At 37.0% G+C, this 17,256-nt stretch overlaps 1 protein-coding gene across 1 annotated transcript; it reads right to left on the bottom strand.

Moving 5' to 3' along the window:
- Positions 1-4,433: 4,433 nt before the first annotated feature.
- On the bottom strand, positions 4,434-15,326 carry piga (phosphatidylinositol glycan anchor biosynthesis, class A). The gene is made up of 6 exons (XM_066686724.1): positions 14,919-15,326; positions 11,926-12,358; positions 8,714-8,846; positions 5,810-5,942; positions 5,447-5,653; positions 4,434-4,981 (listed from the first exon to the last, which is right to left on the bottom strand). Exons 1-6 carry the CDS (start codon positions 15,219-15,221, stop codon positions 4,739-4,741), a joined length of 1,452 nt encoding a protein of 483 aa, XP_066542821.1. The 5' UTR covers positions 15,222-15,326; the 3' UTR covers positions 4,434-4,738.
- Between the last annotated feature and the right edge of the window lie 1,930 nt (positions 15,327-17,256).

The raw sequence follows: 17,256 nt of genomic DNA, 5'->3' as shown, positions 1-17,256 counted from the left end.
TCTGGATAACCCTAGTTTGATAAATCCTGCTTCCAAGCTAGGTTAACCAGCTAGCTAACCAAATGCTAGTGAGCTATCTCAATGTGTGGACACGGACAGTGCCTGGATAAATCTACTTTATCGAAGCATTTTAGTCAGCAAACTAGATTCTAATAAGCTAACTCAATATGGTGACCAAGAATGCACTGGATATAACTAGTTTGGAAAGGCATTTTTATTTATTAACATGGTTTATGCTGTTTTATTTATTTTTATTATCATTGATTTTGGAGAAATGCAAGGAGCTGATGACCATTCCCTGTGGTGCACTTTACTGTAGCCTAAATGATAATGGTCTTCAGTTTTGGACATATTTTTTAATCTAATGTTTTTATTATTTTTATTCAGCAGTACATTTATGTTTCTTTTAATTTTATGCAATAAAGTTTAACAAAATGTTAAGGATTGTACAATGTTTATATTAAGGATTATATATGGAATATGCAAGTTTCTTTGCTGCTTGTGAATGTTTTTCAATCTCAGTAAACAAGTCTGAAAATGTATTAACTGAGTGGTAAATGGACATATATTTTCAAGAATTTTGAAAGCTTAAAAATTAAGGCAATAGTTTCATGAGTCCATTTATGCTGATGTAACAATTTAAATACAACTAAAGGACTACAAGTTTATTACAAAACAATGATTTTGAGTTAAAAAAAAGGACTCAGCATAGTGGCTTAGAGAGGTTACATTTACTAAATGAAAAAATAAAAAAATTAAGACATCTCAAAATGATCCATGCAAATAACTGCCTCAACTAACAACACATTTCTAGACTTGTGTTTGGCGCACACATAGGTTCTATAAAATTACTTGACTGACATTACTAGACACAGGTAAAAACAGTAAATTTAAATATACTGTGAAGCCTTTGTTAATTTACATTTCTATAAATCTCAATTTGCATAAAAGCTATAGCAACACTCAGACTATGCAGGAATTGGAATGTTCCTGGTTTACACAAATGTGTGAAGAACATGTTTATGAAAGCACACAGACAAACTGATAACAATATGTGAATAAAGCTCCTGTGTTTAGCCTTGAAAGGAAAAATGTCAGCACTATCAGTGTTGTTTAGGCTACAGTGTTGTTCAAATTTATTCAACTGTTATTTAAACTTGAGTTAACAAGGAGAACCACTGAGATTATTACCGGTTTTGAGGGAGCATTTGTCAAGATAGCACACTGTATCCAGTTACTGGATACATCTAACAAACTGATGACATCTAACAAAATATCAGACATAAAACATCCACATGTTCAACACAAAAATAGATGCATAACATTTATATTAAAAAAAAATAAAATCATGCTGTCTGCATATGTTTAATGCAGGTGAATTACAAACCCAATTTACAGAAAAGTTGGGGTGCTGTGCAAAATGTAAGGATACAAATAGTTGGAACCCTATATTTAATTGAAAATTGTACCAAAAAAAAAATTACTCAAATTATAGCTGCTCTGTGATCTGTGATGGTCCTGTGGGGTCCTTAAATTGACTGAGGGCTGATGTTTTGTACATGCTCTTTCTGCATTTTTTTTTTTAACCTGAAATCTATAAGAAAATTTTCAGTCTCTCTGTACGACGACTGCAGGAGTCTTTTAACCAAATCAGGTGCATTTTCTGCACCCCCACCATATACATTTCACAGCACAGTGCATACACACCAATGAACGAGACACACACTTACTCTTACATGTATTGGAACGGATAATTCTCTCTTTCTTATTCTTGCTTATGTCCTTCTCCACCAACACAAACATCATAATAATGTTTTGTACTGAGTTCTGAGATAATTCCACCTAAAAGATCAATTCCTGAAAACCACCAATCCAGCAAATAAATCAATCACACACCACATCAATAAATATTTCTATTATACAAACCGGATTCCAAAAAAGTTGGGACACTAAACAAATTGTGAATAAAAACTGAATCCAATGATGTGGAGGTGCCAACATCTAATATTTTATTCAGAATAGAACACAAATTACAGATCAAAAGTTTAAACTGATAGAATGTATAATTTTAAGGGAAAAATATGTTGTTTCAAAATTTCATGGCGTTAACAAATCCCAAAAAAGTTGGGACAAGGCCATTTTTTACCACTGTGTGACATCCCCCCTTCTTCTTACAACACTCAAACGTCTGGGGACAGAGGAGACAGTTTCTCAAGTTTAGAAATAGCAATGCTCTCCCATTCATGTCTAATACAGGCCTCTATCTTTTCAATCGTCTTGGGCCTTCTTTGTCGCACCTTCCTCTTTATGATGTGCCAAATGTTCTCTATAGGTGAAAGATCTGGATTGCAAGCTGGCCATTTCAGTACCCGGATCCTTCTCCTACCTAGCCATGATGTTGAGATTGCTGCAGAATGTAGTCTGGCATTATCTTGTTGAAAAATGCAGGGTCTTGCCCATGCCATAAGCACTCATGCAACCCCATACTATCAGTAATGCAGGCTTCTGAACGGAGCGTTGATAACAGCTTGGATTATCTTTGTCCTCTCTGGTCTGGATGACATGGCATCCCAGCATTCCATAAAGAACTTCAAATCGTGACGCATCTGACCACAGAACAGTCTTCCATTTTACAAGACCCCTGGCCTTCCTCTTTGCACTGTACAGTTTCAACTGGCAACAGCGGATGGCACGGTGGATTGTGTTCACTGACAATGCTTTCTGGAAGTATTCCTGAGCCCATTCTGTTATTTCCTTGACAGTGGCATTCCTGTTTGAGGTGCAGTGACGTTTAAGGGCCTGGAGATCACGAGCATCCAGTAGAGTTTTACGGCCTTGACCCTCACGCACAGCAATTGTTCCAGATTCTCTGAATTTTTTGATGATCTTATGCACGGTTGATGATGATAGCTTAAAAGTCTTTGCTATTTTACGCTGGGTAACACCATTCTGGCATTGCTGCACTATCTTTCTGTGCAACAACGGTGGAATTGGTGATCCTCTTACCATCTTGGCTTCAGAGAGAGACTGACACTCTGAGAAGCTCTTTTTATGCCCAATCATGTTGTCAGTTGACCTAATTAGTGTTAATTGGTCTTCCAGCTGTTCGTTATATGCTCAATTTCCTTTTTCCAGCCACTTATTGCTACTGTCCCAACTTTTTTGGGATTTGTTGACACTGTGAAAATTTAAATCAACATATTTTTCCTTTAAAAGGTTACATTTACTCAGATTAACCTTTTGATCTGTCATCTATGGTTCCTTAAAGGCAGAATTGCCTTAATGTCAGACAACTCATAAGCAAATTATTTCAGTACTAGAAATACTAATAGTCTTAATGCTATTTTTAGTCTTGATTTCTTTTTCTTCTTTCTTCATACATTGGAATGGGGATATTTATGACATGTTGTATGCATTTTCCATAGATTTGGTGTTTTATATTGTAGCTACAAATCAGGTGTTTTATGACTCTTAATGGCATACATAGTAAACTCAACCTTTCAGATTCCTTGCCAATACACCACCTCTCCCAGAAGAGTGGTATTTTTACAGGTTTAGGCCTTTTGTTTACATATACATACATATACTATATATATATAAAAATCATACACATATATATCTGAGATTGTACTCAGCACTCCATATGGTGTCCCTTGGAGCTCTCAATTAGAGAATCATCTCTAACTTCTACACATTCTTAGCATCAGTTGAACCTCTTGGATGGTTTCATTCATTGTCTATAACTGCTTATCCAATTCAGGGTCGCAGAGCCTACCCGGAATCAGTGTGTGCAAAACAGGAACACATCCTGGAGGGGGCACAGTCCTTCACAGGGCGACACAGACACACACACCCCACCTGTTTTTGGACAGTGGGAGGAGACCAGAGCACCCGGACAAAACCCACACAGACATGGGTGAACACATCAAACTCCTCACAGACGGTCACCTGGAGTGGGACTTGAACCCACAACCTCCTGGTCCCTGTAGCTGTGTGACTGCAACCCTACCTGCTGTGCCACCATGCTACCCTTGTCTGTATACTCTGTTTATGAAACTTAAATGTCCTAATTTAGATTTGGTTTTTATCTGTAATGGAGACCCTGGTGTTTTGAGCGATGATCTGGACCGGGAGGGGAATTGGCACTATATTTTTCATATCATCCACAAATTTGTGTCACCAATTCATTTATTTCAGGTGTGCCCATAAGGTTTAAGTTACACGATGTCATTCTTATCCAAAGAAACTCTCCTGAGGCAAGAACTGCCATTTTTAGTGTTTTTTGGGATTTTTAGCACAAACAGTATTATCAAAAAAGAAACCAACTTCTAATAGTAACGTTTTTTTTTCTGTTCCACCTTAAGGAGTGCATTAAGGCACCAGAATGCAACTCCTGCACTGTTTGAGGTAAATTAATCATCTTAATTTGGGTACTGATATGCTTCCATAGTTATCCAATTCTCATTTTTGTTGTCTGTCTGTTCTCTAAAAGTTTGTGTTTGAGCTTGGCCCTGCTTATTTCAGCTCTAATCTGGTTGATTTAATAAGTGTGTTGGCCTGCCACATCATTAACAAGTATCATGTTCTGTCACTCACTGAGATGTAAAATGTAGTTAAAAATACAGTGAAATCTCTAGACGTTTTCCCATTTAGTTTAATTAATAAGGGGGAAAAATAAAGAAAACCTCATCTCAACAGTATATTACAATGTTTTGTTATCTGCTCAGTTGTTTATAAGCTAAGCAGCATTTGAGTTTTTATTTTTCTTCACTCCTTTCCAACAACTGTGCGGGCCAGATGCATTTATTGCAATGTCAATCAGATGATCTGGTTGGAGCCACTGTAGAAGCCGCAAGAAGAGAAAGTTGATGACTGCAACAAAAGAGAAAATGGAGCCAGCAACAGCACCACAGTGTGTATGTAGCCTCCGCAGTCGAACAGGCAAAGACAAGACAGACTGTCTACATGCCTGGTCATACACCTACCATGAAAACACAAACAAGATAGCCAAAAAGAAGAAATAATTATTCAAATTAGATTGTGGCTTTCAACAAAAACAGAATACTGATAAATAAAATATTTCCATAGAATAAAATATTGAAAAATATTGGCTTCACATTCATATTTTGAGCCACACTTTTTAGTGTTAGATTGTTCAATTTGGTTAAATTTTATTGACAGAGCACTTTATACAACAGGACTTGTCACAAACATGTTTACAGAATTCTAGGTCCTAGCCCCAAATAAATAAGCTGAGACAAGAAAAAAAAAAGAAATTAGTATTTTAGGAGCTGCTTTAATAAATGCTACTTTGAGATAGGTTTATTAGTACAGAATAAAATAGCATTTGCTAATATAACAAGCAGTTAGATATTCCAAGTGTAAAGTTGAATATATTCAAATATGTTTGGATTACAAAAAGGAAATAATAGTTAAGCTCACAAACCTTCTCTGTACGTTCAGCTACATTTCTCCAAGTGTAAAGATTTCGGACCTGGCGGTGGATGGATGCTGGAGGTAATAGGTTGCCCAAGCGCTGCCTGGCAATGGCAAGTTCTAAGCCAGCACAGAGGGAGCCAACTGTAGGCTCACAGAGAGTCACTAACTCATCAGGAAGAACCTCAGGTATGCCTCCAACACGGGTGCTCACCACCTACACACACACACACACACACAAGTCTATGTAACACAGAATTACACAGTGTGTGCTAGTTAAACAGTTTTGTGCTACCAAATACTCTAGGTAAATTTTACATGTACTGGTATGTAACACTACTACACAATCTCATATACACAAGCATAATCAGACCTGCAGACCACAGCTGGCTCCCTCTACTATGGCCATGCAGAAAGCTTCAGTGAGTGAAGTGTTGAGGAAAATGTGACCCTGCACAAGGACATCTCTTACATCCTTGTGATCCAGAGCACCCAAAAGACGCACCCTATAAACAATAAAACAATAAAAAATTGCTTCAAAAAATAAAGGAAACACTTGAACAACACAATGAAACTCCAAGTCAATCACACTTCTGTGAAATCAACCTGTCCAGCTAGGATGCCACACTGATCAATTTCACCTGCTGTTGTGCAAATGGAACAGACAACATGTAGAAATGAGAGGCAATTAGCAAGACAATCCCTATAAAGGAGTGGTTCTGCAAGTGCTGACCACAGACCATTTCTCAGTTCTCATTTTTCTGGCTGTTGTTTTGGTCACTTTTACATTTTGTCTACAACCCACAGAAGTTTTAGATAGTGCAGCTCATCCAGGATGGCACATCAATGTAAGCTTTGGCAAGAAGGTTTGCTGTGTCTGTCAGCACAGTGTCCAGGGCATGGAGGACACACCAGGAGTCAGGCCAGTACACCAGGAGACATGGAGGGGGCCATAGGAGGGCAGCAACCCAGCAGTAGAACCACTACCTCCTCCTTTGTTTAAGGAGAAACAGGAGGAGCAGGGCCAGAGCCCTGCAAAATGACCTCCACTAATATCCATGTTTCTGCACAAATTGTCAGTAACAGACTCCATGAGGGTGGCATAAGGGCCCGATGTCCACAAGTGGGGCTTGTGCTTACAGCCCAACACCGTGCAGATTTGCCATTGGTGCCCTGTGCTCTTCACAGATGAGAGCAGGTTCACACTGAGCACATGACAGGCGTGACAGAGTCTGGAGACGTCGTGGAGAACATTCTGCTGCCTTCAACATCCTCCAGTATGACTGGTTTGGCAGTGGGTCAGTAATGGTGTGGGGAGGCATTTTTTTGGAGGGCCACACAGTCCTCCATGTGCTAGCAATAGGTACCCTGACTGCCATTAGATACCGGGATGAGAACCTCAGACCCACTGTAAGACCATATGCTGGTGCAGTGGGCCCTGGGTTCCTTCTAATGCTTGGCCTCATGTGGCTGAAGTGTGTCAGCAGTTTCTGCATGATGAAGGCATTGATGCTATGGACTGGACTGCCAACTTTCCAGACCTGAATCCAGTCAAGCACATCTGGGACATCATTTCTTGTTCCATCCACCAACGCCATGTTGCACCACAGACTGTCCATGAGTTGACTGATGCTTTAATCCTGGTCTGGGAGGAGATCCCTCAGGAGAACATCTGCCGCCTCATCAGGAGCATGCCCTGGGACATACAGGCACGTGGAGGCCACACAAACTACTGAGCCTCATTTTAACTTGTCTTGAGGAATTTCCACTTAAGTTGGATCAGTCTGTAATTTGATTTTCCAGTTTTGAGTATGATTCCAAATCCAGACCTCCATGGAATAATAATTTACATTGATAATTTTTATGCTATGTTTTTCTCAACGCATTCCACTATGTAATAATTAAAGATTTCCAACTAGAATATTTCATTCATTGAGATCTATGATTTAATTTTAGTCAATTAAGAAATTTTATTTCACTGACAAATGTACTGTACATTTGCAAATAGCAATATTTTTAAGTGGTGTAACATATAATTCACTCATTTCACTTTAAGCAGGTGAGTATAAAAAAAAGACCATCCACCAAAGGCCCAAACTATGCAGACAACATGTAGAGTGTTAACAGTTATAGGAGCAATACAGAAAAATGGTTTAAAAGTTGCAAACTTGCATCTGTTGCAAACGCAGTAAAATTTATTTAAAGAAAAGGAGGTTTTTCACAAAGTATCGATTCTTCAAGCATCTTCAAGCACATCAAATATTCAGAGAACCAAATCTCGTAGGGTTGACATGGTCTCAGTTTGCAAGCACATACTGCATTGCATTTTAAACTTAAAAATCAGAACTTGGTATTATTTACATGTGTATCAAACATCATCTAAGAACACGGTAAATAACGGATTAACCAAGAAGTTATCCTAGTGTGGCTAGACAGTCAATTTTTTCAACTCCCAGCAAGGTGGCTACATTCATTACCAAGAAAATGAGGATACTGTACCAGAAACCGAGAGACATGATAATCTGAATCATGTACTGTAGTGTCAAGTGTCCAGACCGACATGTGCTTGAGGACTGGGAGCTAGGACAGACCGGTTATTCAGTTCCCAGTTCTTCGTCAGGTGTAAGGCCTAGATCTCTGTTGAAAATACTAACAAACCTTAGATGTCGATGGCCTATATTTTACATCTGCAGCTTGTTCTCCGGGTGAATCCATGCTTTCGAAAGCATCTTGAATTCAAAGCGACATGCTGATGCACTTTAGGCAAATATACACTGAGCAATCATTAAATTAGGAAAACCTAACTTGTATCCACACATCCATTTTATCAGCTCTCCCAACCATACAGGAACACACTGTAGTTCTAACGTTACAAGCCACAGTCCTCTTTCTCACTCACATTTTACCATGAGGACATGCAGAGGAGAATGATCTACCAGAAAAATCATACCTGCTCTGTGGTGGTCCTCTGCATATCTAAAAGGTGAAACAACGAGGTAGGTGTGTCTAAGACAGTAGACAGTGTTTAAATACTCAAGCAGTACTTCTGTGTCTCTGTAAGTGGTTAATTTAATAGCTAAAGAGGCTATGGCTTTTCACATAGGGCCAGAGAGGCCTGTACAGTATTTTCTCTTCAACAATTGAATTTATCATTTAAAAACAGCATTTTGGTAACTATGCTAATACTACACATGCAAAATTTGAAGAAAATGGGAAGGGGTACATTTCAAAGCACACTACACACACACACCAATGAAAGAAACCCACGTGTTCTTACCTGTCATGGAGCTGATACTTCTCTCTAACTTCCTCAAGAACAATTCGCTTAGGTCCTTCTCCACCAATTAGGAAGCAAACGTCATGATGTTTTGTACAGATTTCTGAGATAATTCCACCTAGAAGATCAATTCCTGAAAACCACCAGTCCAGCAAGTAAATCAATCACACACAACAATCAAAGCACACCACATCAATAAAGTACTTGTATTGTACGAAAGGGGGAAAATGCCTTTTTTTGGCAAATCCAAAGTATATAATTAAATGCCTGTTTTGGCTGGGCCATTATAATTAAATTCAATTCACTTATAGATGATTAATTTTATAGGGTTCAGAGGGGAGCCTTGATCTCATTTTTGTAGAACACCATCAATGACACTTTGGACTTTATAGGTCCTTAATGCTGACATTAAGATTTTTGCAAAACGATTTCTAAAAGTTTGAAATACTACATATTAAATTAATAGGTCATGATCAAATGGGGTTCCTTAAAGGCAGATTTGCCTTAGATAATGTCAGACAACTCTTACACAAATTATTTCAGTACTAGAAATACTGATTATCTTTGTGCTATTTTTAGTCTTGATGCTATGAAAGATTTTCATAGATTGAAATGGGGATATTTATGGATGGTGTTAATTTTTTATTTTTGGCAAATAAAAATTACATCATTAAATGCCTGTTGCATACCTTTACAATGTCGTATTAATTAGATGAAAGTTTTTTTTTGTTTTGTTTTTTCTATGCTCAGATGTGAACATTTTTCTTAAAGCCAAAATAATTAATACTGCCCAGGATAGTCAGTAAAAAAAAATTATGTAAACACTGACACATTAACATGTGAGACTAATCTGGAAACGCAAATTTTTTTGGCCAGTTTCCTCTTGTAATTCACTCTCTTTACAGAGCCTAGTAATGTATTAGATTTTTAAATGTATTTATTTATTCAAGTCTTTTTTTTTTAAATCACAAAGTTGCTACTGGAGTTCATAAGGTAGTTTGCCTTTGATTTATGCCGAAATATGTATTAAACTTCATAACTAACTCTCTCTTACCACTTCCTACTCCTCTATATTCTCTCTAGCTCTCTCTCAAACACAAACACTAACTCACACAAACAGCTGCTGATCCTGTGAGCCTACTTTGCTTAGTCCATCTGTTTTTCTCTTAAATGGTTGTTAAGCTGTAATATGGATCTCTTTTATTGTTTAAGCCATAAGCTCTGCTGCAGTAGTGTTAGGTGACTGCATTAACACAGCTGTGTCCAAGCTTTGTCATGTTTAATGCTAAAGCTCTCTCTGGAAGAAAAACAAATAATATTCATAAAAACTACACAGAACAATTTTAATTGTAGTAAAAAGAATATTTTTTCCTCTTGTTTTGTCTCCCTTCCCAAAACTACAAAGAACAGCATTTTAACTGAATAATCACACATTTTTACAAGTCATTATAAATGTTTACAATTAGTGCTGGGTGATAAAATGATATCCTTTTTTGATACAATTTCTGCTCGATAACAATGATAAGCTTCGGGTAATAGAGCTAGCTCCAATAATGCTTAATTTTTATTCTCGGTTAGCACAACCAACTGCACCAACTATTATAGTAAATGAACATGAACGTGAGAATGTAATGTTTTCCTGTTTGCAAGTACTGTTTGTTGTCTGACATGGCTGTCCTCATTCAAAATTATTTTCTCCGCTTGCGAATTTTTATTTAGACCCGAAGTCATAGATCAGACAGCTTCTCTTAACCGAATACGAATACGTACTAGCTTCCCCACTGTTCTAAGCTTTTTAATGGGTGTGTTATATGTTTACAGTTCAGTGTTTGTTAATTTATTATTGAGATCAATCAACATAGAGATAACATTTTTGGCCATATCGCCCAGTGCTCTTTACAATGATTACATCACTAATATGAATATAATTCCATTTGGTTGTTTTTATGCTGTTTCTTTTATATTACATTTAACCATACCATAGTTAGTTTTGACCCTACCATGTGAAGCTGAGAGACTTTCTAGGAATGCCAGTATCGCATGATATTCAACCAACAGGAAACCGGTTCAGTTTCTGTTTGTGTACCTTACTTTGAACAGAGTAAAGAGTTATGGCACAGTGGACCCTTAATACACATTCTGATTTGTATAAAAAAAGAAAAAAAAAATGAAAAAACACAAAGAAATAAACCAACAGGTAAATGTCTGTGTGGTTTCTGTGAGTGCTCAACTTTAGTTGAGATGAATTTTTTTCAATTGTCCTCCACTGTGCTTGATCAAAACTGCCTGACATTTCTGGAGCCATATTTCAAAATAATAACTTTTAACATGAACTGAGAGAACTTTTATAATTAAAAGACTTTTATAATTAATCATGTATCACTATGGCCCTGTGAAGGACTGGCGTCCCCTCCAGGGTGTATTCCCGCCTTGCGCCCAATGATTCCAGGTAGGCTCTGGACCCCCCAGAAGACTGGTTCACTGGAGAATCAAAAGGTCCAAAAACCCTAACATGGATTCAGAGTTTGATGAAAACAGCCAAAAGGAATGTGTGGAACCGTTGCTTAAATAAACATTATTATATGCTTCAGTCTTAGGAAAGAAAAATAAAATTAACCACGGATAATAATAGCAAATAGTGTGATTAGGCAATTGTTTGAAATCGTTTGAAAGCCCTAGTAAAAACCCCATTTGTCTGCAACAACTGTACTTCAGCTGTGACAGATAATGTGTTAATGAATAAATAAAGTGAAGGCACAAACATTACATACCATATCATAATTAATCTGACTAAAAACCTATAACCAATATAACATTTAAATCAGTTTAGAGAACTTACTGGTATGGAATATAGGATATATTTATTGGTGCAGCAGTTGGGCAACAGAATATTATTCCTGCACCATTTAAGCTTGAATGGAAGAGTCCAAATAAGAAACTCACTGCTGTTATTGGATATTTTAAACCGTATATATTAAAATATTACAAACAGAATTTACTTCAAAACAGACTTGACACTTTTAATAATACATATATAATAGGACTGTGAGATTTATGAGTCATTATCATGGAGACAGAGAGCCCAGCTACAGATTTAAGACAGCTACTTTGATTGATACTCTTAAAAATAGAGTAAACCAACTATAATAGTTTTATTCTGGCCCATTCCCAACCATTTCTTTTAGGTAATATGACACCATATTTATTCCTACCTTTCCTGTAGACCAATCGACTAACTACAATAATGGTGATCTTGCTGTCATCACGGTGACTTGGGTCTGGGGTGAAGTCAGTGGGGTCAACAGCATTAGGGATGACAGAGACGATGTCAGGTTTCAGGCCAGCTCTCAGCACTGTATTCTCTTTACTGGTGTATGACACACATACAATGTGGCTGGTGTCACATAAAGATACGGTCAGCAGCTTGTTGGTCAGCACAGAGCTGATGTCAGCAAATCCGAAGAGAGAGTGGTCAGTAAAGACGGTGTTAAGGCCCATTGTCTTGGCATGGAACAAGGCATCATGGGCCATTGCCGAGAAGGAACTGTGGGCATGCACCACAGTGATACGTTCACGTACAAACACACACCTGAGCAAAGGCAGGCTGTGGAAGCAGGTAGTAGCTGTCGACTGGTTATACATCACCTTCAAAAACAGAAGACCAATCTATAATCCCTTTTTTGTGTGTGTTTGATGTCCTTATAAAAAAAATGAATTAATAAATAAATGCATGAAACTGTAAAGAAATCTGATCCAAGCCACACAAGTTATTCTTAGATCAAATCTTTAAATCTAAATATTTAAACAGATTTTTGTTTACAGATAAGTTACCCTAAATATTGTATCATTGTACAGGTGCATCTCAATAAATTAGAATGTCATCAAAAACTTTATTTTTTTCTGTAATTCAATTCAAAAAGTAAAACTCATTATAAAGATGCATTACAAATAGGGTGATCTATTTCAATCATCATTTCTTTTAATGTTGATGATAATGGCATACAGTCAATGAAAACCCAAAATTTATTACCTCAGAAAAATAGAACAATCAACACAAAACATCTGCAAAGTAGTGCTGGGCGATAAAACAATATTGATTTGTTTCATGATAAATTTCTGCTTGATAACGATGAAAATCTTTAGGTAATAGAGCTCAATAAACTTTCATTTCTAATCTGATGATTTTATGGTAACGAACAGAATGAACGTGAGAATGTAAACAATAATGAGTTTAATTCAGGTGCTTGCTTATATATATATATATAAAATAGTCTCCTGTTCACTCTGTGTTTTGGGGTGTATTTTGTCCCGTATGGTGACCCAATGTCAGAATACAAATGCAGAAAATTTCCCTTGTGCGCAGTAGAAACCTGGTGGGATTTTCTTCACTCAAAGTGTATTTTCCTCCCTTGATGTTTGCCTGATGTGGTTTTCCACACACACAATTATTTTCTCTGCTCGCAATTTTTTTTTTATTGGATCTGATGCCATAGATCAGGATGCTTCTCTTAAATAAACACACTTACTCAAGGGCAGAACTTTTTCCACCTTGCACTCTGAACTGCATCCCTGAACTGGATAAGCAGTTACAGACAGTAAATGAATGAATGTGCAAAACTGAAAATGTTCTAGCGTCCCCACTGTTCTAAGCCTTCTAATGGATTAAGTGCAATATGTTCATAGTTCAGCACTTGGGAGTGTTTATTTATTTATTCATTTATTATTTTAAACTCTTCTTAATCTATCATTACTCTTTCTACTTCTTTAAACACTTGTGTGGTAATGCCCTAAGGATGTTTTCATGACACAAAACATATATTGATATATACAAAGATATCATTACTTTTATGTGGTAAGAAAATATATAATGTCCTTTGTCACAGTGTGACAAAATATAAATATTGTGGTAAATATTAATATTGATCAATATATCACCCAGTTCTAGTGCAAAGTTTTCCTAAGCCTTTAAAATGGTCTCTTAGTACGGTTCAAAATGCTACACAATCATAAGACTGCTGACTTGACAGATGTCCAGAAGGCAGTCATTGACACCCTCCTGCTGTATCCAAGCATATTAATGGGAAGTTAAATGGAAGGAAAAGGTGTGGTAGAAAAAGGTGCTCAAGCAACAGGTATAACCACAGCCTTGAAAGGATTGTAAAGAAAAGGCCATTTCACAATTTATATAGCACCTTTCACAACTGTCACATTCCTTGTGTCAAGCCACTCATGACCCAGAAAAAATGCCAGAAGCATCTTACCTGGGCCAAGGAAAAAAAAAAAAGGACTGGACAGTTGCTCAGTGGTCCAACGTCCAGTTTTCAGATGAAAGTAAATTTTACATTTCATTTGGAAACCAGAGTCTGGAGGAAAAGTGGAGAGACACAGAATCCAAGCTGCTTGAGGTCTAGTGTGAAGTTTCTACAATCAGTGATGCTTTGGGGAGTCAAGTCGCCTACTGGTGTTGGTCCACTGTGTTATATCAAGTCCAAAGTCAGTGCAGCGCACTTCATGCTTCCCTCTGCTAACAAGCTTTTTGGAGATGTGGATTTCATTTTCCAGCAGGATTTGGCATCTGTCCACACTACCGAAAGTACTAATACCTGGATATAATAACTGCAGTATCACTGTGCTTGATTGGCCAGCAAACTCACCTGACCTAAATCCCACAGAGAATCTGTGGAGTATTGTTAAGAGACACCAGACCCAACAACACAGACAAGCTGAAGGCCACTATCAAAGCAACCTAGGCTTCCATAGTACCTCAGCAGTGCCACAGCCTGATCACCTCCATGCCACGCTGCAGTGATGCAGCAATTCATGCAAAAGGACCCCCGACCAAGTATTGACTGCATATACAGTACATAATTTTCAGTAGGACAACATTTCTGTATTAGAAATCTTCTTTTTAATTGGTCTTATATAAAATTCTAATTTTCTGAGATAATGTCTTGTGGGTTTTCATGGGCTCTAAGCCATAATCATCATTAAAAGAAATAAACACTTGAAATAGATCACTTTGCTTGTAATTAATCTATACATGTGTTTCACTGTTTAAATTGAATTACTGAAATAAATTAATTTTTTGATGATATTCTACTTTATTGAGATACACCTGTATATCCTGTAAAATTACCATTTTGGAATGAAATTGTTTTGTCAGGGACTGTAAGGCAATGCTTCTTCGGTTAATGACATAGCTTACCTGTAGTGGTAGGTAATACACTTTCAGGCCATTGGTAAGATAGCGAACTCCACGCCGGTCACCGTAAGCATGCGTTGCTATGACAACCTTGTGCCCTTTCTCTACTAGACACTGTGATAGCTGGTAGATGTGGCTCTCCACGCCGCCCATGTTGGGGTAGAAAAAGTCAGATACCATACAGATACTATGCTTCACACACTCCTCACTGCCACGGATTTTTTGCGTGCTTAAACTGTGTGTGTCAGAAGCATTAGAGTTGCTGTAGTTATGGCCTTGGTCATCTGCTCTCATTTTCTGGCCCATTTTCAGATCCTATAAGTGAAATTCGCGGTCTTCACGGTTTTAAAGAAAAGAATTAGACACAGATGGTATGCAGCTGTGTTTCTTCTTCATGGCAAAGTAAATAATAGCGGTTGCTTGTTCATACTGCCCTCATATGGTCTGGCTTTGAAATTTCATTTTTTCTCTAAACTATTTTAATGGTCTAATACTAATACGTTCTATCAACACTCAAATTAAAATTATAAAAATAATTGGATTATAAAAATGTAATACATCAGATGATTTAATTACATTCTATTTTTGATAATACTAACAGGACTTAACTGCTTAGATGGTGGACCCTGAAACTGCTACACACACACAAAAAAAAAACATGCAGACATGGGGAGAACACACTTCTTACCGTCAACTGAAGCAGGTCTCAAACCCACAATCTCAAGACCCAGGAACACTACATGTTGCCACTTCTCCAATATTTTTTTTTCTTATAAATAAGACGTCCTTAGTTTTCTACATTCATCCAAAAAAAAAAAATGGTTGGAGTATGCACAGTCATGTTAAATCAACCTGATAAATCCTATTTAAAAATATTAAAAGCTTCTTCTCTAATTAATTACCAACAAATTTTATTTAATTTTCCAATAAACATTTCTACTGAACATTCTCAATACAAATAAACAGAAATGTTTGCTGCCAGACCATAACTTAAAATTTGAAGCTGAGTTCTAGGTATAGTGCTTGATAGTGGACATTCAATTAGAATAATGCAAATCACTGAATTGATTAACAGGACCCCACAACAATGATTGATGAGATAATAGTGAATGATGTATTGGTGCCACATACTTGTCAGGAAGGACTATACATTTAAGTTTTCTGTAGTATCACCTCAGTAAATATTCCTTTAATTATCTTGAGATGCTGGTTTGACCAATAAACATACTTCAGCACAAATTCTTAATTAATTTTGATTCAAATGTGGTCTCATTAAGATATATTACTCCAGTCAAGCTATTAAGCAGATGTCTCCTGTCCTTAACCTTAAACTGTGACCATTAGTTTGTGCTTCACACTTAAAATTGTCTAGAATGGAAATTAGTGTGAGCAGTAGTAGTCTTCAATTCAACATATATGCAGTGTGTTAAATGTGACAAAATATATTTTTTTTTTACATTTTCCACTTTTAAATGTGACCCCAAATTGATTTTTATTTAATTTTTATTGGTTCTGCCTCTGAATTAAAATCATGTCTATGTGTCTGTTTGCTGAGTAGTTCAGGACAGTTTTTCAAATATTTCTCTACAAATAAGCTTGTGGCTTCCTTCAAAGAATGTACCCACATCCTAAAAATTGCCACTTTTTCAAGAGGATTTGCCTTTTGCCAGGCAGTTGTTGTAAACAAGCAGTAGAAAAAAAAAACAAAAAAGAAAAAACTCACAGCAGTTACTTTAAGAGAAGGAATAGGAACAATCTCTGACTCTTAAATAATGCTGTATTTGGAATTGTATACTACATACTACTGAATTTTCCTAAAAGTGCATCATGTAGTATGCAGTAGTATGAAATTCTGAATACAACCCATGATCTTTTTAACAAGATTAAAATGGAATATGTTATTAATAAATACTCCTGTTGTGCTACAAGCCTGCCATGAGTACTACCCTTGTGTGTACCCTGTCAGCCATCATGAAGTTATAGGCTACAATTCCTTACTTGCCTTGCCCATTATAAGACATCAGTCCATTTGGGTCCATTTGAAGCATGTTCTGGGAAACATGGTGGGTGGTTTGTCTAACGATTAAATATAGCTGGGCAGCAGGGTAGTGGAAAACCACAATTCAAGACACAATCCAGTATTAGGTCAAAATATAGACAGTTGAGCTGCTCAGCAAGGGAATATGTACATGATTAATTCTGATATTTGACATCAAGTGTAATGCATCGGATCAGTCTAATATGTTCAAACATATTAAATTGTGTAAAAGCCATGGCTGTGGCATTTTAGACTGACTGAAGATTTTTCATGCTTTAAATGGAACATCGAGAAATCAGGGCA

This window comes from Hoplias malabaricus, chromosome 12, assembly GCF_029633855.1.
Source record: "Hoplias malabaricus isolate fHopMal1 chromosome 12, fHopMal1.hap1, whole genome shotgun sequence".
Classification (NCBI taxonomy): domain Eukaryota; kingdom Metazoa; phylum Chordata; class Actinopteri; order Characiformes; family Erythrinidae; genus Hoplias; species Hoplias malabaricus.
Note: the sequence above shows the minus strand (reverse complement) of the source record. Positions and strands in the feature narration are given on the sequence as shown.

What these genes read in the sequence shown, in the direction of transcription:
- piga (XM_066686724.1), bottom strand. Translation starts at nt 15,221, where the DNA reads ATGGGCCAGAAAATGAGAGCAGATGACCAAGGCCATAACTACAGCAAC. An exon ending in AAGTATCAGCTCCATGACAG is followed by an intron (nt 5,943 to 8,713) that starts GTAAGAACACGT and finishes TATTGTTTATAG; the next exon opens with GGTGCGTCTTTTGGGTGCTC. An exon ending in TAGCTGAACGTACAGAGAAG is followed by an intron (nt 4,982 to 5,446) that starts GTTTGTGAGCTT and finishes TTTTCATGGTAG; the next exon opens with GTGTATGACCAGGCATGTAG.